General features: G+C 44.6%; 1 protein-coding gene across 1 annotated transcript in view; it reads right to left on the reverse strand.

The window, feature by feature from the left end:
- Positions 1-15934, reverse strand: part of LOC126159351 (ionotropic receptor 75a-like) — a 92969-nt gene extending 77035 nt beyond the window's left edge. Inside the window, exons 1-2 of the mRNA XM_049916509.1 lie at positions 15725-15934; positions 6498-6619 (exon numbers count right to left, since the gene is read on the reverse strand). Of these exons, the coding sequence (XP_049772466.1) occupies positions 6498-6619; positions 15725-15934 (332 nt within the window). The remainder of the gene's footprint in view (positions 1-6497; positions 6620-15724) is intronic.
- Positions 15935-17233: the final 1299 nt, after the last annotated feature.

Genomic DNA, 17233 nt, shown 5'->3' on the forward strand with positions numbered 1-17233 from the left:
ATACTGTTTTTAAATTACTTTATATTTGCCATTGTCCGTAAATTTATTGCAATATTCGCTATTGCAGTTTTGACCTTTTGATCATTTTCAGGTGGTTAAGGGTGCTGAAAAGTTGACTACTGCTGTGTTTTAGCACCTATAATCACTCTAAAATTACCAAAACATCGAAGCTGTAACGGTGGATATTGTAATAAATTCACGATCAATGGCGAATGTGGAGTCACTCAAAAAAATCTACGAGACTGTGAGCCCACAGCAATATACATTTGTATAATATTATACTATACTGGATGGATTCATATTTTACATAAAGAACAACACAAAATGGGTAACAAATTAATAAAGTAAAAAACTATGGAAATTACAAAAAAGTGAAATAAAGAAAACGGATGTGACATTAATAGCTTCAAAATTACAACTAGACCTACCATTTTAGACAGGAATGTTAATGGAATGAAGGTAAATGGCACGTCTTGCGATAGAGTCAAAAACTCTGGCAGAAGCAGCAACACGAATAAACTTTTTGGAGTGAGTACCAAAAATCTTAACGAATGCAAAGCAGACAAAAAGGTGGATGGAAAAGGAGTAGTGCAAGAATTCAACAAGGTCAACTGAAATATTTGCTGCTGTCAAAAAGGTTGGCCTCTTTGGGATATCGCAACAAAATGAATGAGTATAGAGTAACCTAGAACCTTTGTAAAAAGAAAACATTGTCGTTTCCATCACATACTTAAGAACATTATGCGGAAAAGAGTAATATTTAAGAAGTATAAATGTCAGAGCGATCTCATTTAAGAATAAAAACTAACTTTTTAAGAATATATATGGAGAGTACACAAGAAATCAGGTGTACTGCGGGCACAAAGAATAAACTAGAAGTATAGTGGATGTGCAAGGAACAACTAAAAAAGACTAGGTTTATAACATAGAAATAATTGTCATTTGTGAGTACATACCTAGAAAAATGAAGAAGGACCGATAAGACATTCACGAGATCTCACCTGCTGATGGAAAGACAGTGATTTATGCCACTGTTAACTTTTTACGATTTGATCAAGTTCCACAGATGTAATGTCGTTGAAGTCCTCTTCTAAGAGTCTTTCCAATACCACAGAAAAATTTACACACACACACACACACACACACACACACATCGATGAGCCGAAAAACGTTATGACCACCTCACTATACCACGTTGGTCCACCTTTGGAACACAATACGGCAGCGATTCTGTGAGGCATGGATTCGACAAGTTCGTGGTAGATTTTTGGAGGTATGGCACCAGATGTTCATACATAGGTCACATAATTCTCGTAAGTTATGGCTGACAATTTTTGGTCGTAGAGCTTGAGACCATTAACGTTCCGGATGAGTTCCGTCGAATTCAGATCAAACCAATTCGGTCGCCAAGACATCAGTTTCAGTTCACTCTTTTGGTCCTGTATAAATATTTAATCTTCTGGTGCAGACAGCTATCCTGCTGAAAGATGCCGTAGCCGCCGGGGAAAACATCAAACATGAACGTATGCAGCAGGTTTCCAACAATATCCACGTATTCCACACCTAGCATGGTGTCTTTGATTACTGCCACATGTCCATATGGAAGTCCAAGTCTCCCAAAGCATAATGCTGATCCAAATGGACTACGTCCATGGCGTGGTTCGTGTTTCGAGCGTTTGGTTGGATGGTCCACAGTCAAGTGTTGATCATCCTACGAACACTTCGGTCGTAAATGATGTGTCGCTGGGTTAGCATGAGAATACGTAGAGGTCGTCTGCTGCAGAGCCCCCCCCCCCTCTTCAACGGTGTGTCTGCACCATTGTTGTACTTTGTCATCAGATCTGCCACAGATCACTGCATTTCCTAAGAGGGGCAAGTCTCCATACACCACATTAGTAGTAGGGTGATGGCGATGCTAGTGCACTTTCGACATCAAATTCGTATGCAAATGAATTAAATTCATCAGTTAATTATATCCCACCACAAACCGCCATACCCATCCACCCCCACCCCCAGGTGACGTCACTTGCTTTCCCTAGCCAGCATATAGATGTCCACACCCTCCCCCTCGACACCCCTCTCCCTCCCCCCACCTAACCTATTGGTGGAAATTTCGAATTTTGGAGGGAAATTCAAGAAACTGGTGAGAATTTCAAAACGGCAGGAATTTCTTCATCCGAAGGCTGCGCTGACGTACCAGCCAAACCCTACCCGGGAATTGGCGGGAAACTGTAATGGTGGTGCCCTTTCCTGGACTTGAACCCTGGTCCTTCTCGGTGGAGAGCCCAAGTGCGCCCCTCAATAGATGGAAACTGTTCAGATGCAGGAGAAGAAGGTTACATTCATGTACTTTATTTATTTTGGTTGGGAAACTGAAGTAAAGATCGGTATTAATTACGTAATTAAACATAATTATCGGTCCTAATTACACATGTATATGCATAACCTAAGGGGGCCTAAAATCGTAATACAGCTCAAAAATAGACGATGTTATACAATTGGTGTTATGCTGCTGGGAAAAAAATGTCAGAGTACCATTCGAAACTAAAACATGTCAAAAATACGTAATTTACATTCAAGTTAATCACATATAAGTTCAAAGAAAGCACGAATTTCAAAAGCTGTTCCATAATGTATACAGCAATGTTTTATTATTCACTAGTTAACATGTGATCACCTGACCGTAAAAACGTACGTAACTTAACACAAAAATGTTTCACCTGCATAAAAATTGCAAATCTGCAAAACGTTAACAAAATTTCTGGTCAAATTTTTTGGAGACTCTTATTGTTGTTCTGGTCTTATGTAAACTTTTTGTCATCAGAAATATGATTTACAGACTTTTTAAGAACTAAGTGAACTTTATTCATTTCCTTTCACTGTTTGTAATTATCGGATGTTAAATATGTAATTTGATAGCATTATTCAAGAATGTTTAGAACAATACAGGTATTACCAATACCAGGTATTACCAATACTAGTACTTGGCGTCAAAGGAGGTCAGTCGTAATGAGGTCAGCCGTAATCTTGGGCCATCATGATATATAGATCTCATTGTCAGTTGTGGAAGTGTATGTTATACTGAGCTCTTATTCGCTCTTTGTTCGTTAATTGTTTTGTGATTGGAAAGCTGTCAAAGGGCTTTGGAAAAGATGCTATAGAAAACGGCGGGAGTAACATTGTTGTGACTACGTTTTTATCTGCGTTTCTAAATAAATTCGGAAAATGGTCAAGTGTTCGTTTTCTCATGTGCAGCTACAAGCGCAACCCTTGAGAATCAGCCTGCTGAGAACTACGGCCATAAATGGACTCTTATACGATGATTTTATTTTCTACACTGACGTGGTACTACTGTATCAATGCATTCAGAATGTCTAAGTTGCTATACTGAGAAAGAGAACGAACATCGATTTAAACTTAAAGTTAACAGCTGTTGAGTATTTCTTTCACTAGGTGATCGACATGAGGTATTGCCCAACCATTGGTGCGCTCTTCCAACGCAGGAAGCACACCCTGTACAAGTAGGTCTCGATAACGTGCAGATATCACGGCACACCTGACAGGCCCTCTGGGTGTATTCTCTTCAAAGAAAAACGAATCAAGAAAAAAGGTTCTTGTCAATCCACACCACACTGTCACATACGGCGAGAGCATTGGCTCTTCGTACACAACACGCAGTTTAACATTATCCCAAATTTGGAAGTTCTGTGTACTCACTGCATCCTGTCATATAAAATGTGCCTCGCCACTCCATAGAATACTGCCGGGCCACGTATCATCAACTTCGATCGGTGCCAGAAACCGAAGAGCAAATTCAGAACGTTGCTGCCGTTTATGATATTCCTGCTACTGCACCGTCGGGATCTTGTACGGGTACCATCGTAAAATAGACCTCAAAAACTTTCTGTACTGTTGACCATGGGATGGCGAATACTCGTGACACTGCCCGACCAATATCACCACTAGGGGCAAGCGCCATATGGTCAGTTACAGCAACAGCAACTTCATCTATAACTTCCACCAGGATAGGACGCCTTCCTCTTCCAGATCCACACCAAGCTCACCAGTGTTTCCAAATTTCATTATCATATTCAGATGGTTCAAATGGCTCTAAGCACTATGGGAACCGCGCCGCTGCTACGGTCGTAGGTTCGAATCCTGTCTCGGGCATGGATGTGTGTGATGTCCTTTGGTTAGTTAGGTTTAAGTCGTTCTAAGTCTAGGGGACTGGTGACCTCAGATGTTAAGACTGAAGCACCTAGAACCGCTCAGCCACAGCGGCCGGCATTATCATCTTCTTTAAACCGTTTAATGAGATCAGACCTCTCCTCAGTAGTTTCAGTCAACGATAGTCTCTCAATGCCGCACTGCTGCCGTTCACAAAAAACAGTTCCACTAATGGCGCACGGTTTTTCTTCTCGATAACAATACTGTTCACTCACGTTATGGCTTCTAAAATGACCACGTGGATGTCATACTCTCATAGAAACCGTGTAGAGCGCCAGGTTTGCTCCTGGTGACCATAATTAGAACTAATGTTTTCTCCAGCGTAAATCGGTTCCACATTAACGCATTAGGATATCGACCAAGTTTCGCTCCCTTACGATATTACAGCCCACACTGGAACTCCATGAGTAGCTGCACTTTAACCCTAGCAGCGTACACCAGAGTCTCTCTGTTACTGTTCATGGCCTCTGCACATATATAGCCCGCTGTCAGACCTAATCGAGGGTGGACATTCGAATTTCTGAGACATTGATTTTTGGTTAACTTGAGAGAAATATTTTTTAAGGGTTAATGTGACCCTGGTGTACACTCTGTGTAATTGTTGTGTAGCTGAGTGTAAAGTTCATTGACGTGAAAGTGGCACTTAGGAACGACATTTTAGTGACGTAAGATGTTATATGGGAAGCGTTGTTAGAAGAATTCAGATGTGAAACTGACGTAAGAGACCTTCTTCATGACTTCATGTTGAAGCTGACGTACCTCCAAAAGTTATGGACGTTGGTGAAACTGATCAGTCTGGTGAATCTTTAGACAGCGGTGAAGAAGGTACAGTCGTCCACGCTAAGAATGGTCGCTGATGGAACACAGTTGCCCCTGACAGAGGAGCCTGGCAGGTCGCTGATAACATTGTAGTCTATATTCCAAAGAGTATGGAAATAACGAATGAACAGTTTTGTAAATAACTGTGAGTACTTTAAAATATTCATAAAACATGTGGAAATGGGCGTTTGGCGTCATTGCTCGGGAGGCCCCTTACGGGGCAGGTTCAAATGGTTCAAATGGCTCTGCGCACTATGGGACTTCACTTCTGAGGTCGTCAGTCCCCTAGAACTTAGAACTACTTAAACCTAACTAACCTAATGACATCACACACATCCATGCCCGAGGCAGGATTCGAACCTGCGACCGTAGCGGTCGCGCGATTCCAGACTGTAGCGCCTAGAACCGCTCGGCCACTCCGGCCGGCTTACGGGGCAGGTCCGGCCGCCTTGGTGCAGGTCTTATTACATTCGACTCCACATTGGGCGACCTGCGCGCCGGATGGGGATGAAATGATGATAAAGACAACACAAGACAGAGTCCATGAGCGGATAAAATCCCCGACCCAGCTGGGAATCGAACCAGGGCCTGTATGACGGCAATCCGTAACGCTGACCACTCAGCTATCGGGGCGGACATGAAACATGTGCATTTCATTAAATGAATGACATCTTCACCCTATTAAATTGCTAATAAAGTTGTGAAATAGTGATGTAACATCAAGAAAACCATCTGAAGATGAACCTGAAAGAGGTTCGAAAATGGCTTCATTGAATCATAAATAACTATTCAAAAAAGTGGTTGGTTGCAATTTCATGTATTTACATACATACAAATAAAGTCTTTAGAACTGGATCACTTCGCATTTCTTCGTTGAAAAGCTTCCATGACAGTTTTTACTTAGTCTCGAATATGGATGCATTAATACTAATATTGACTGGAAAAGTAAAACGGAGAGGTGAAATAAACTGAGTTTCGTACACGAGTATCCGATTTCACTACAAAAGATTCTATTTTAATGCAATTTCTCGGGCAAATGAAATGAAATGAGCCTATGGCATTGTTGGCCGGGAGGCCCCATGCGGGGAAGTTCGGCCGCCGGACTGCAAGTCCTTTAACGCCACTTCGGCGACTTGCGAGTCAATGATGATGAAAGACACACAAGACCCAGTCATCGCGAGGCAGAGAGAATCCCCGAGCCCGCCGGGAATCGAACCCGGGGCCCCGTGCGCGGGAAGCGAGAACGCTACCGCAAGACCACGAGCTGTGGACTCTCGGGCAAATAACCGAAGATCACAGTTACACTGGTGTACACTTCGTGTGACGATTTCAGTAGTGTACACAACTAGGGTTAATTATAACCACCCGGTGCCAGCTCAGCTGTCAGTCAGTTCGTTACTGCGATGCGGGTGTGGTATCAGAACGCTCCCGTTCCATAGCAGAGACCTCACCTGGCGTTGAGGGAGCGCGCGACAAACTCCATGACATCGATGAGATTGCGGGCGTCGTCCGAGTCGTCGTCGACGCTGGCCGTCTTGAGGTCCTTGACGCCGCCCGCGCCGCCCACCGCCTCCTCCAGCGTCGCGGCGCCGCCCCCGGCCAGCACGTCCGGCGCCAAGCTGCCAGCCGCCGCCGCCGCGCTCGCGTTCTTCACGCCAACCAGCAGCGGCAGGCCCTGGCGGCACAAGCGCGCTTTCATCTATATCTACGTCTACGTCTACTTAGATTACATTAGATTAATTATTCATTCCATAGACCCATAAAAGAGGGAATCCTCCTAGGTGTGGAACACGTCAGATAAATACATTACAAAAATGTCAGTCAATAAACAGTAAAATTATGTACTTGAATTAAATTTAAACAGTAAAATTATGTACTTGAATTAAATTTAAACTTCTAATATTTACAGGTTTAATACTTACATCTGCTTTCATTAAATCCATCATCCAGACATTTGCTAGTTTCTTGGCTATTACAACCAAGCCATTGTCAAAAATTAAAGCAAATTATTCATTTCAGTGATCCTGAGTTAAGAACAGTCAGATTATGTACAAGATTTAAAATTAAACTTCCAGTATTTACAGACTTAAGACTTACGTCTGCTTTCCATACATCCATCATTCACACAGTAGGTAGTTACTTGGCTGTTATAACCAAGTATTGTTAAAAATTTAAGTATAATAAATTTTCATTAAAATGGTCTACTGCACTTGTTGAGAAACTCATGGACGGAATAGGAGTTGGCCACCAAAAATTCTTTTAAATTATGTTTAAATTGTGTCTTGTCTCAAACTAAACTTTTAATGGTTGTTGGTAACTTATTGAAAATATGCATTGCTGAATACTGGACTCCATTCTGGGCAAGAGTAAGTGATTTTAAATCTTTGTGTATATTGTTCTTATTCCTAGTAATGATACTGTGTACTAAGCAGTTAGTTGGAAAAAGAGATGTATTATTTACAACAAACTTCATTGAGGAATAAATATACTGAGAAGCTGTGATTAATATGTCCAGTTCTTTGAGTAGGTTTCGACGTGATGTTCTTGGATTTACACTACTCATTACTCTTATTATACGCTTCTTTACTCTAAAAATTTTTTCTCTGTTTGTGGAGTTACCCCAAAATATGATACCAAATGACATAATGGAGTGAAAACAAGCAAAATATGCCAGTTTTTTTATATTTATATCTCCTATCTCTGACAAATTCGCATTGCAAACACACACTTGTTTAGGAACTTTAGCAATTCATTAGTATGTTGCTCGCAACTGAATTTATTATCAAGTTGTAATCCCAAGAATTTTACACTCTCAACTTCTCCTATTTCCATGTCATCATATTTTACACACACACCAGAAGGAAATCTCTTGGAAGTTCTGAACTGCATATAGTGGGTCTTTTCAAAGTTTAATGACAGTCAATTGACTATGAACCACTTATTAATGTCAGTAAAAATTTGATTAGCTGACCTTTCTAAATTTATATTTGATTTACTATTTATTGCAATGTTTGTATCATCTGAAAATAAGACAAACTTGGCATCTGGTAATGTAACAGATGACAGGTCATTAATATACACAAGAAACAGTAGTAGAGCTAGTATGGAACCTTGGGGAACACCACATGTAATTTCTTCCCAGTCGGATGATGTCTGATTGCCTACTGCTGAAGTGTTACGTAATGACACCCTTTGTTTTCTATTAGTAAGATATGACTGAAACCACTTTGCAGCACTACCAGTGACGCCATAATATTTTAATTTACTTAAAAGAATGCTGTGATTCACACAGTCAAACGCCTTCGACAGATCACAGAATATGCCAGTTGCCACTAATTTGTTGTCCAATGAATTAAGGATATCTTCGCTGTAAGTGTAAATAGCTTTCTCACTATCAGAACTCTTCCGAAACCCAAACTGTGACTTTGACAGTATGTTATTTTCACTAAGGTGCTTAAGTAGACACTTGAACATAACCTTTTCAAAGATTTTTGAAAAAGCTGGAAAAAGTGAGATCGGTCGGTAATTTGACGGCATTTCTTTGTCCTCTTGACTGCAAGTCACATTTAAGTTCCTGGCAGAGGGTTCATCGAACCACCTTCGCAATAATTCTCTATTATTCCAATCTCGAACAGCACGCGGAAAAAACGAACACTTATATCTTTCCGTGCGAGCTCTGATTTCCCTTATTTTATTAAGGTGATCGTTTCTCCATATGTAGCTGGGCATCAACAAAATATTTTTGCAGTCGGAGGAGAACGTTGGTTATTGATTGCGTGAGAAGATTCCGCCACAACGAAAAACGCCTTTGTTTTAAGCATGTCTCCCCCAAATCCTGTATGATCTCAGTGACATTAACCTCTTCCCTCCCTCCCCCTCTCCTGTTTCGCGATAATACAACACGTGCTGCCCTTCTATGAACTTTCTCGATGTACTCCGCTACTCCTATCTGGTAAGGATCTCACACCGCGCAGCAGTATTGTAAAAGAGGACGGTGTAATTCCTAGGTATTTAGATGAATTTGCCTTTAGATTTGACTGATTTATCGTGTAACCGAAGTTTAACGGATTCCTTTTAGCACTCATGTGGATGACCTCACACTTTTCGGTATTTAAGATCAATTGCCAATTTTTGCACCATACAGATATCTTTTCTCATTCGTTTTGCAATTTGTTTTGATCTTCTGATGACTTTACTACACGATAAACGACAGCATAATCTGCAAACAACCCAAGACGGCGGCTCAGGTCGTCTCCTAAGTCGTTTATATACACTATGTGATCAAAAGTATACGAACACCCCCAAAAACATACGTTTTTCATATTAGGTGCATTGTGCTGCCACCTGCTGCCAGGTACTCTATATCAGCGACCTCAGTAGTCATTGGACATCGTGAGAAAGCAGAATGGGGCGCTCCGCGGCACTCACGGACTTCGAACGTGGTCAAGCGATTGGGTGTTATTTGTGTCATACGTCTTTACGCGAGATTTCCACACTCATAAACATGCCTTAGTCCACTGTTTCCGATGTGATACTGAAGTGGAAACGTGAAGGGACACGTACAGCACAAAAACGTACAGAACGACCTCGTCTGTTGACTCAGAGAGACCGCCGACAGTTGAAGAGGGGTCGTAATGTGTGATAAGCAGACTCTATCCAGACCATCACACAAGAATTCCAAACTGCGTCATGATTCTCTGCAAGTATCATGACAGTTAGGCGGGAGGAGAGGAAACTTGGATTTCGTGCTCGAGTGGCTGCTCATAAGCCACACATCACGGCGTAAATGCCAAACGACACCTCGTTTGGTGTAAAGAGCGTAAACATTGGACGAGTGAACAGTGGAAAAATGTTGTGTGGAGTGACGAATCACGGTACACAATGTGGCGATCCGACGGCAGGTTGTGGGTATGGCGAATGCTCGGTGAACGTCATCTGCCAGCGTATGTAGTCCCGACAGTAAAATCCGGAGACGGGGGTGTTATGGTGTAGTCGTGTTTTTCATGGAGGGGGCTTGCACCCATTGTGTTTTGCGTGGCACTATCACAGCACAGGCCTTCATTGGTGTTTTAAGCACCTTCATGCTTCCCACTGTTGAAGAGCAATTCGGGGATTCGGGGATGGGGATTGCATCTTTCAACACGATCCAGCATCTGTTCATAATGCCTGTGGTGGAGTGGTTACACGACAATAACATCCCTGTAATGGACTGGCCTGCACAGAGTCCTGACTTCAATCCTATAGAATACCTTTGGGATGTTTTGGAACGCCGACTTCGTGCCAGGCCTCACCGACCGACATCGATACTTCCCCTCAGTGCAGCACTTCGTGTAGAATGCGCTGCCATTACCCAAGAAACCTTCCAGCACCTGACTGAACGTATGCCTTCGAGAGTGGAAGCTGTCATCAAGGCTAAGGGTGGGCCAACACCATACTGCGTTCCATCATCACCGCTGGAGGGTGCCACGAACTTTTAAGCCGTTTTTAGCCGGGTGTCCGGATACTTTTGATCATATACTGTAGATAAGAAAATAGCAGAGGGCCTATCACACTTCCTTGGGGAACGCCAAAAGTCACTTCTGTTTTACTCGATGTCTTTCCGTCAGTTTCCACGAACTCTGACCTCTCTCACAGGGTATCGCGAATCCACTAGCATAACTGATACGATATTCCACGAGCAAGCAGTTTGATTACAAGCCGCTTGTCAGGTACAGTGTCAAAAGCCCTCTGGAAATCTAGAAATACGTAATCAGTTTGAAATCCTTTGTCAACAGCACTCAACACTTCGTGTGAGTAAAGAGCTAGTTGTGTTTCGCAAAAAGGATATTTTCTAAATCCCTGTTGACTGTCTGCCAATAGACCGTTCACTTCGAGGTAATTGCTAATGTTCGATCACAATATACACTCCTGGAAATTGAAATAAGAACACCGTGAATTCATTGTCCCAGGAAGGGGAAACTTTATTGACACATTCCTGGGGTCAGATACATTACATGATCACACTGACAGAACCACAGGCACATACACACAGGCAACAGAGCATGCACAATGTCGGCACTAGTACAGTGTATATCCACCTTTCGCAGCAATGCAGGCTGCTATTCTCCCATGGAGACGATCGTAGAGATGCTGGATGTTGTCCTGTGGAACGGCTTGCCATGCCATTTCCACCTGGCGCCTCAGTTGGACCAGCGTTCGTGCTGGACGTGCAGACCGCGTGAAACGACGCTTCATCCAGTCCCAAACATGCTCAATGGGGGACAGATCCGGAGATCTTGCTGGCCAGGGTGGTTGACTTACACCTTCTAGACCACGTTGGGTGGCACGGGATACATGCGGACGTGCATTGTCCTGTTGGAACAGCAAGTTCCCTTGCCGGTCTAGGAATGGTAGAACGATGGGTTCGATGACGGTTTGGATGTACCGTGCACTATTCAGTGTCCCCTCGACGATCACCAGTGGTGTACGGCCAGTGTAGGAGATCGCTCCCCACACCATGATGCCGGGTGTTGGCCCTGTGTGCCTCGGTCGTATGCAGTCCTGATTGTGGCGCTCACCTGCACGGCGCCAAACACGCATACGACCATCATTGGCACCAAGGCAGAAGCGACTCTCATCGCTGAAGACGACACGTCTCCATTCGTCCCTCCATTCACGCCTGTCGCGACACCACTGGAGGCGGGCTGCACGATGTTGGGGCGTGAGCGGAAGACGGACTAACGGTGTGCGGGACCGTAGCCCAGCTTCATGGCGACGGTTGCGAATGGTCGTCGCCGATACCCCAGGAGCAACAGTGTCCCTAATTTGCTGGGAAGTGGCGGTGCGGTCCCCTACGGAACTGCGTAGGATCCTACGGTCTTGGCGTGCATCCGTGCGTCGCTGCGGTCCGGTCCCAGGTCGACGGGCACGTGCACCTTCCGCTGACCACTGGCGACAACATCGATGTACTGTGGAGACCTCACGCCCCACGTGTTGAGCAATTCGGCGGTACGTCTACCCGGCCTCCCGCATGCCCACTATACGCCCTCGCTCAAAGTCCGTCAACTGCACATACGGTTCACGTCCACGCTGTCGCGGCATGCTACCAGTGTTAAAGACTGCGATGGAGCTCCGTATGCCACGGCAAACTGGCTGACACTGACGGCGGCGATGCACAAATGCTGCGCAGCTAGCGCCATTCGACGGCCAACACCGCGGTTCCTGGTGTGTCCGCTGTGGCGTGCGTGTGATCATTGCTTGTACAGCCCTCTCGCAGTGTCCGGAGCAAGTATGGTGGGTCTGACACACCGGTGTCAATGTGTTCTTTTTTCCATTTCCAGGAGTATATGTTCCAAAACTCTGCTGCACATTGCCGTTAATGATATGGGCTCTATTTTAGTGAATTTATCTTACTGCCTTTCTTGACTATTGGTGTGACATGTGCAACTTTTAAGTGTTTGCCTATGGATTTTTCGTCGAGCGAGCGGTTGTATACGATCGTGAAGTATGGAGCTATTTTTAAGTATGGGGTTATAGCTTCAGCATACTCTGAAAGGAACCTAACTGGATCGGAAGACTTGCTTCTATTAAGTGGTTTAAGTTGCTTCACTACTCCTAGGATATCTATGTGTAAGTTACTCATGTTCGCAGATGTTCTTGCTTCGAATTCTGGAATATATACTTCGTCATCTTTGGTGAACTACTTTCGGAAGGCTGTGTTTACTAACTCTGCTTTGGCAGCACTATCGTCAATAATATTTCCATTGCTATCACGCATAGAAGGCATTTATCGTGTCTTGTCGCTAGCATACTTTACACACGACCAGAATTTCTTTGTAGCGAATCAGCCGCAGTCGACACTCGCTATAACTGCTATTTTTTTATATAATTTCGGGCAGTTTTCTCAAGTATCTCCTACATAACAAGATTCAATGATGACACGTCTTTCCCTAGTTCAGAAGAATTATAGGACCTGTTGAATGAAATGAGAACTCTAATGAGTGTAGAACATGAACTGAGAGGAAGCAAAAAGAAGATGCAAGTAAACAGACAGAAAGTAAACTGACAGAAATGATATTAGCGACGAACTTAACATCAAAACTAGTGACCACGAAGCAGACAAAGTTAAGGAATTCTCCTACCTTGGAAGCGAACTAGCCGGCCGAAGTGGCCGTGCGGTTAAAGGCGCTGCAGCCTGGAACCGCAAGACCGCTACGGTCGCAGGTTCGAATCCTGCCTCGGGCATGGATGTTTGTGATGTCCTTAGGTTAGTTAGGTTTAACTAGTTCTAAGTTCTAGAGGACTAATGACCTCAGCAGTTGAGTACCATAGTGCTCAGAGCCATTTGACCCATTTGAAGCGAACTAACACACGACACACGAAACAAGAAGGACACTGAAAGCGGAGTACCACAGGCGAAAAGGGCATTCCTGGACATGAAAAGTCTGCCACTATGAAACATCGGCCTTAAACTGAGGAAGAAATTTCTGGGAAAGCGCTTTTGGACACAGAATCAAATGGTAGTGATTCATGTAATGTCGGAAAACTGGAAAAGAATAGCATCGAAACGTTTGAGACGTGGTGCTACAGCACGATGTTGAAAATTAGGTTTACTGACAAGAGGCGAGGGCGTTTGCACTGCACCACTTATGGACAAGCGACTGAATCGCTAACCATGAGAGCAACATGTATTCAGATATCCGGTAAATATGTCTAAACGCACTCTACGACAAAAAAAAAAGACGCACCACGAATGAATTATCGGAATCGGACGGGTCGGTAGATGCGATGTACATTTACAGACAAACAAATGACCACAAATTCAGAAAAATGATTCTTTCAAGAGAAAGATCTACACAAGTTGAGCAAGTCAGAAACGCGTTGGTCCATCTCTGACCCTTATGCAAGCAGTTATTCGGCTTGACATTGATTAATAGAGTTGTCGCACGTCCTCCTTAGAGATATCGTACCAAAGTCCAACTGGCGGATTAGGTCGTCAAAATCAGGACATGATTGGAGGGCCCTGCCAACGCTTCTCAATTGGGGTGATATCTGGAGACCTTGGTGGTCAAGGTAGGGTTTAGCAAACATGGCGAAAAACAGCAGAATCTCTCAGGGTGTGCTGGCAGGTATTACGGACGGTACGGAAACATAATCCCAGGACGGTTTTCCATGAAGGGCAACAAGGCGGGAGTGTTGGGACAACCTATGTTCTACGCCAAAGTGGCATTATCCAAGATGGCGGCGATGACGTCATCTAAGATGGCGGATTTTGGCGGTAAGTTTGAATTTTGGCTTTAAGATAGGCCAATTGGGCTACCTCCACTAACCTAACGCCCACCCTCCCCTCCTGTCCCCCAGGAGAACGGCGGGAAGTTCAAATTCCAACAGGAGAATGCATCACACCACGGTTGTCTCTACTAACCTAATAAAATCGCGAGAAGATAGGTCACATGCACTACCTCCACTAACCTAAGCCTCCTATTGCCACCTCTTCCTAGGAACTGGTGCCAAGTTTGAATTTTGGTGGTAAAGAAAGGTCTACTAACCTACGAAAAAGGCGTGAAAGAAAGAAAACTTGGACTACCTCCACTAAACTAAGTCACCCGACCGCCAACTCTTCCTAGGGATTGATGGGAAAAGGAATCAGCCTGCACTGGGCTACTGGAAAGAGGAAGGAGTGTACTTTATTTATTTTGGAACAATTCAAACTTTCCACCAAAATCCGCCATCTTGGATGACGTCACAGACGCCATCTTGGATGATGTCATCACCGCCATCTTTGATAACGGTACTTTGGCGTAGAACATAGGTTGTCCCAATACTGACGGGGCGCAAAATATCGTCGACGTACCGCTTTGCTGCAAGGGTGCCGCGGATGACAATCAATGTGGTTATACTGTGAAATGAAAAGACACCCCACACCATCACTCGTGGCTGTCGAGCCATATGGCGGGCGAGAGTAAGGTTCGTATTCCACCACTGTCGACGACGCCTTCAAAGCTTCTTCAGTGCTCAGTCCCTCTTCGAATTAAGCCCCAATGAGCAACATCCCATTCGGATAATCCTTCCTGGTGTGTCGATTACTTTTTCTTTTTTTGTCTTACAGAGTCTTTGCGCATAGCTGCTTGCAGAGATATGAAGTGGAACGATCAGTAATAATAAGTAGTAGGTAAAGAAAAAGCAAACTGCAATTCTTTGGTAGGATATTTGGAAACCATACACCGTGTAGAAAAGAGATTGGATAGAAAACGCTTGTACGGCTCGTACTAGGTTACTTGGTAAGTGTATGCGGCCCATATCAAGTCGCACTAAAACTGGTTCAAGGAGTGTATACAAAGAGTTGGATCGCGATGGTTGAACTGAGTGTAAAAGAGACCTCTCTTGGCAGAGAGTGTGAGTAGGACATAGTACATTCCCCAACAACCTATGTAGAAAACTTCAAGAAGGCAGAAACTACTATTATTCTTCAGCCGCTACGCACCTGCCCTGCAGGGTTAACACAGAAAAAATTAGACCAGTGAGAGCTCGGACAAAGAGGCACAGACAGTCATTCTTTCCACACTGTGCCTATGAATGGAAGGAAGGAATGCTTAGCATATTGCACGTCGAAAGGTTTCTGCCATTACGCGCTTTACAACGACGGGCAGAGTGCAGAGGTGGAGGTAGATCATATGTACAGCCAGGGTGTGTGACGTACCTGCAGATCTCCCCTGGCCTCTAGAGCCCTGGGGCTGGAGAGCGCCGCGGTGCCGTTGGCGCGGTCCCAGCGGCCCAGGGGTACCACCACCAGGGACGAGTTGAGCGCCGGCCGGATCTTGTACACCTGCAGCAGCTGCGCCCAAGCTGCGGGCCTGCAGCGTGGAACGAACCCCTCCACCTCACTGCTTACTGGAAGGCTTAACCTCATCGGAGACTTAACAATCAAGTTTTAGCTATTGTGATGTCCCGAGGTGCAAACTACACTGAGGTGACAAAAGTCAATGGATACCTCCTAACATCGTGTCGGACCTCCTTTTGCATGTCGTAGTGCCACAGTTCGACTTGGTGTGGACTCAACAGTTGTTGGAAGTCCCCTCCAGAAATATTGAGCTGTGCTGCCTTTAGAGACGTCCATAGTCGTGAAAGTGTCACCAGTGCAGGATTTTGTGCACCAACTGAAATCTCGTTATGTCCCACAAATGTTGGATGGGATTTATATTGGGTGATCTGGTTGGCCAGATCACCATTCGACCAACCAGTCGTGAACAACTGTGAGCCAGTGACATGGAGCATTGTCATCCATAAAAATTCCATCGTTATTTGGGAACATGAAGTCCACGAACGGCTGCAAATGGTCCCAGTTGGTTCAGTTTGATCAGAGAACACAGTCCGTTCCATGTAAACACAACCCACACCATCCTGGAGCTACCACGAGCTTGCACAGTGCCTTATCGACAACCTTGGTCTGTGGTTTCGTAGGGTCTCGCTACACTCGAACCCCTCTGAAATCGAGACTTATCTGAAAAGCTACGGTTTTCCAGTCGGGGTCCAACCGATATGGTCACCAGCCTAAGAGAGGCGCTGTAGACGATGTTGTGCTGTTAATAAAGACACTCGCGACGATCGTCTGCCACTTTCTGCGGCATTGTTCTAGCGGATACGCTCGTCGTACGTCCCACATCGATTTCTGCTGTTATTTCATGTAGTGTTGCTTGTCTGTTAGCACTGATGACCCTACGCAAACGCAGCTACTCTCGATCGTTAGGTGAAGGCCGTCGGCCACTGCGTAGTTCATGGTGAGAGGTAATGCCTGAAATTTGGTATTCTCGCCACACTCTTGACACTGTGGATGTCGGAATACCGAATTCCCTAACGATTTCCACAATGGAATGTCCCAAGCATCTAGCTCCAACTACCAATCCGCGTTCATAGATTGTTAATTCCCGTCGTGCTACCAAATTCCCCCCTCCCCCCCTCCCCACACACACGTCGAAAACCGTTTCTCATGAACTACCTGAGTGAAAGTAACAGCTCCGCAATGTACTACCCTGTTATACCTCGAGTACGTGATGCTACCGCCATCTATATACGCGCATATCGCTATGCCATGACTTTTGTCACCTCAGTGAATTACCTCTAAATTACGATGATTATAGCTTAGAAAGCCTTTGCGGCTATCAAAAATATCCATGTGGTGCTCTTATAAACATTCGGACGAAGATAGACT

Source organism: Schistocerca cancellata, chromosome 2, assembly GCF_023864275.1.
Source record: "Schistocerca cancellata isolate TAMUIC-IGC-003103 chromosome 2, iqSchCanc2.1, whole genome shotgun sequence".
NCBI classification, from domain to species: domain Eukaryota; kingdom Metazoa; phylum Arthropoda; class Insecta; order Orthoptera; family Acrididae; genus Schistocerca; species Schistocerca cancellata.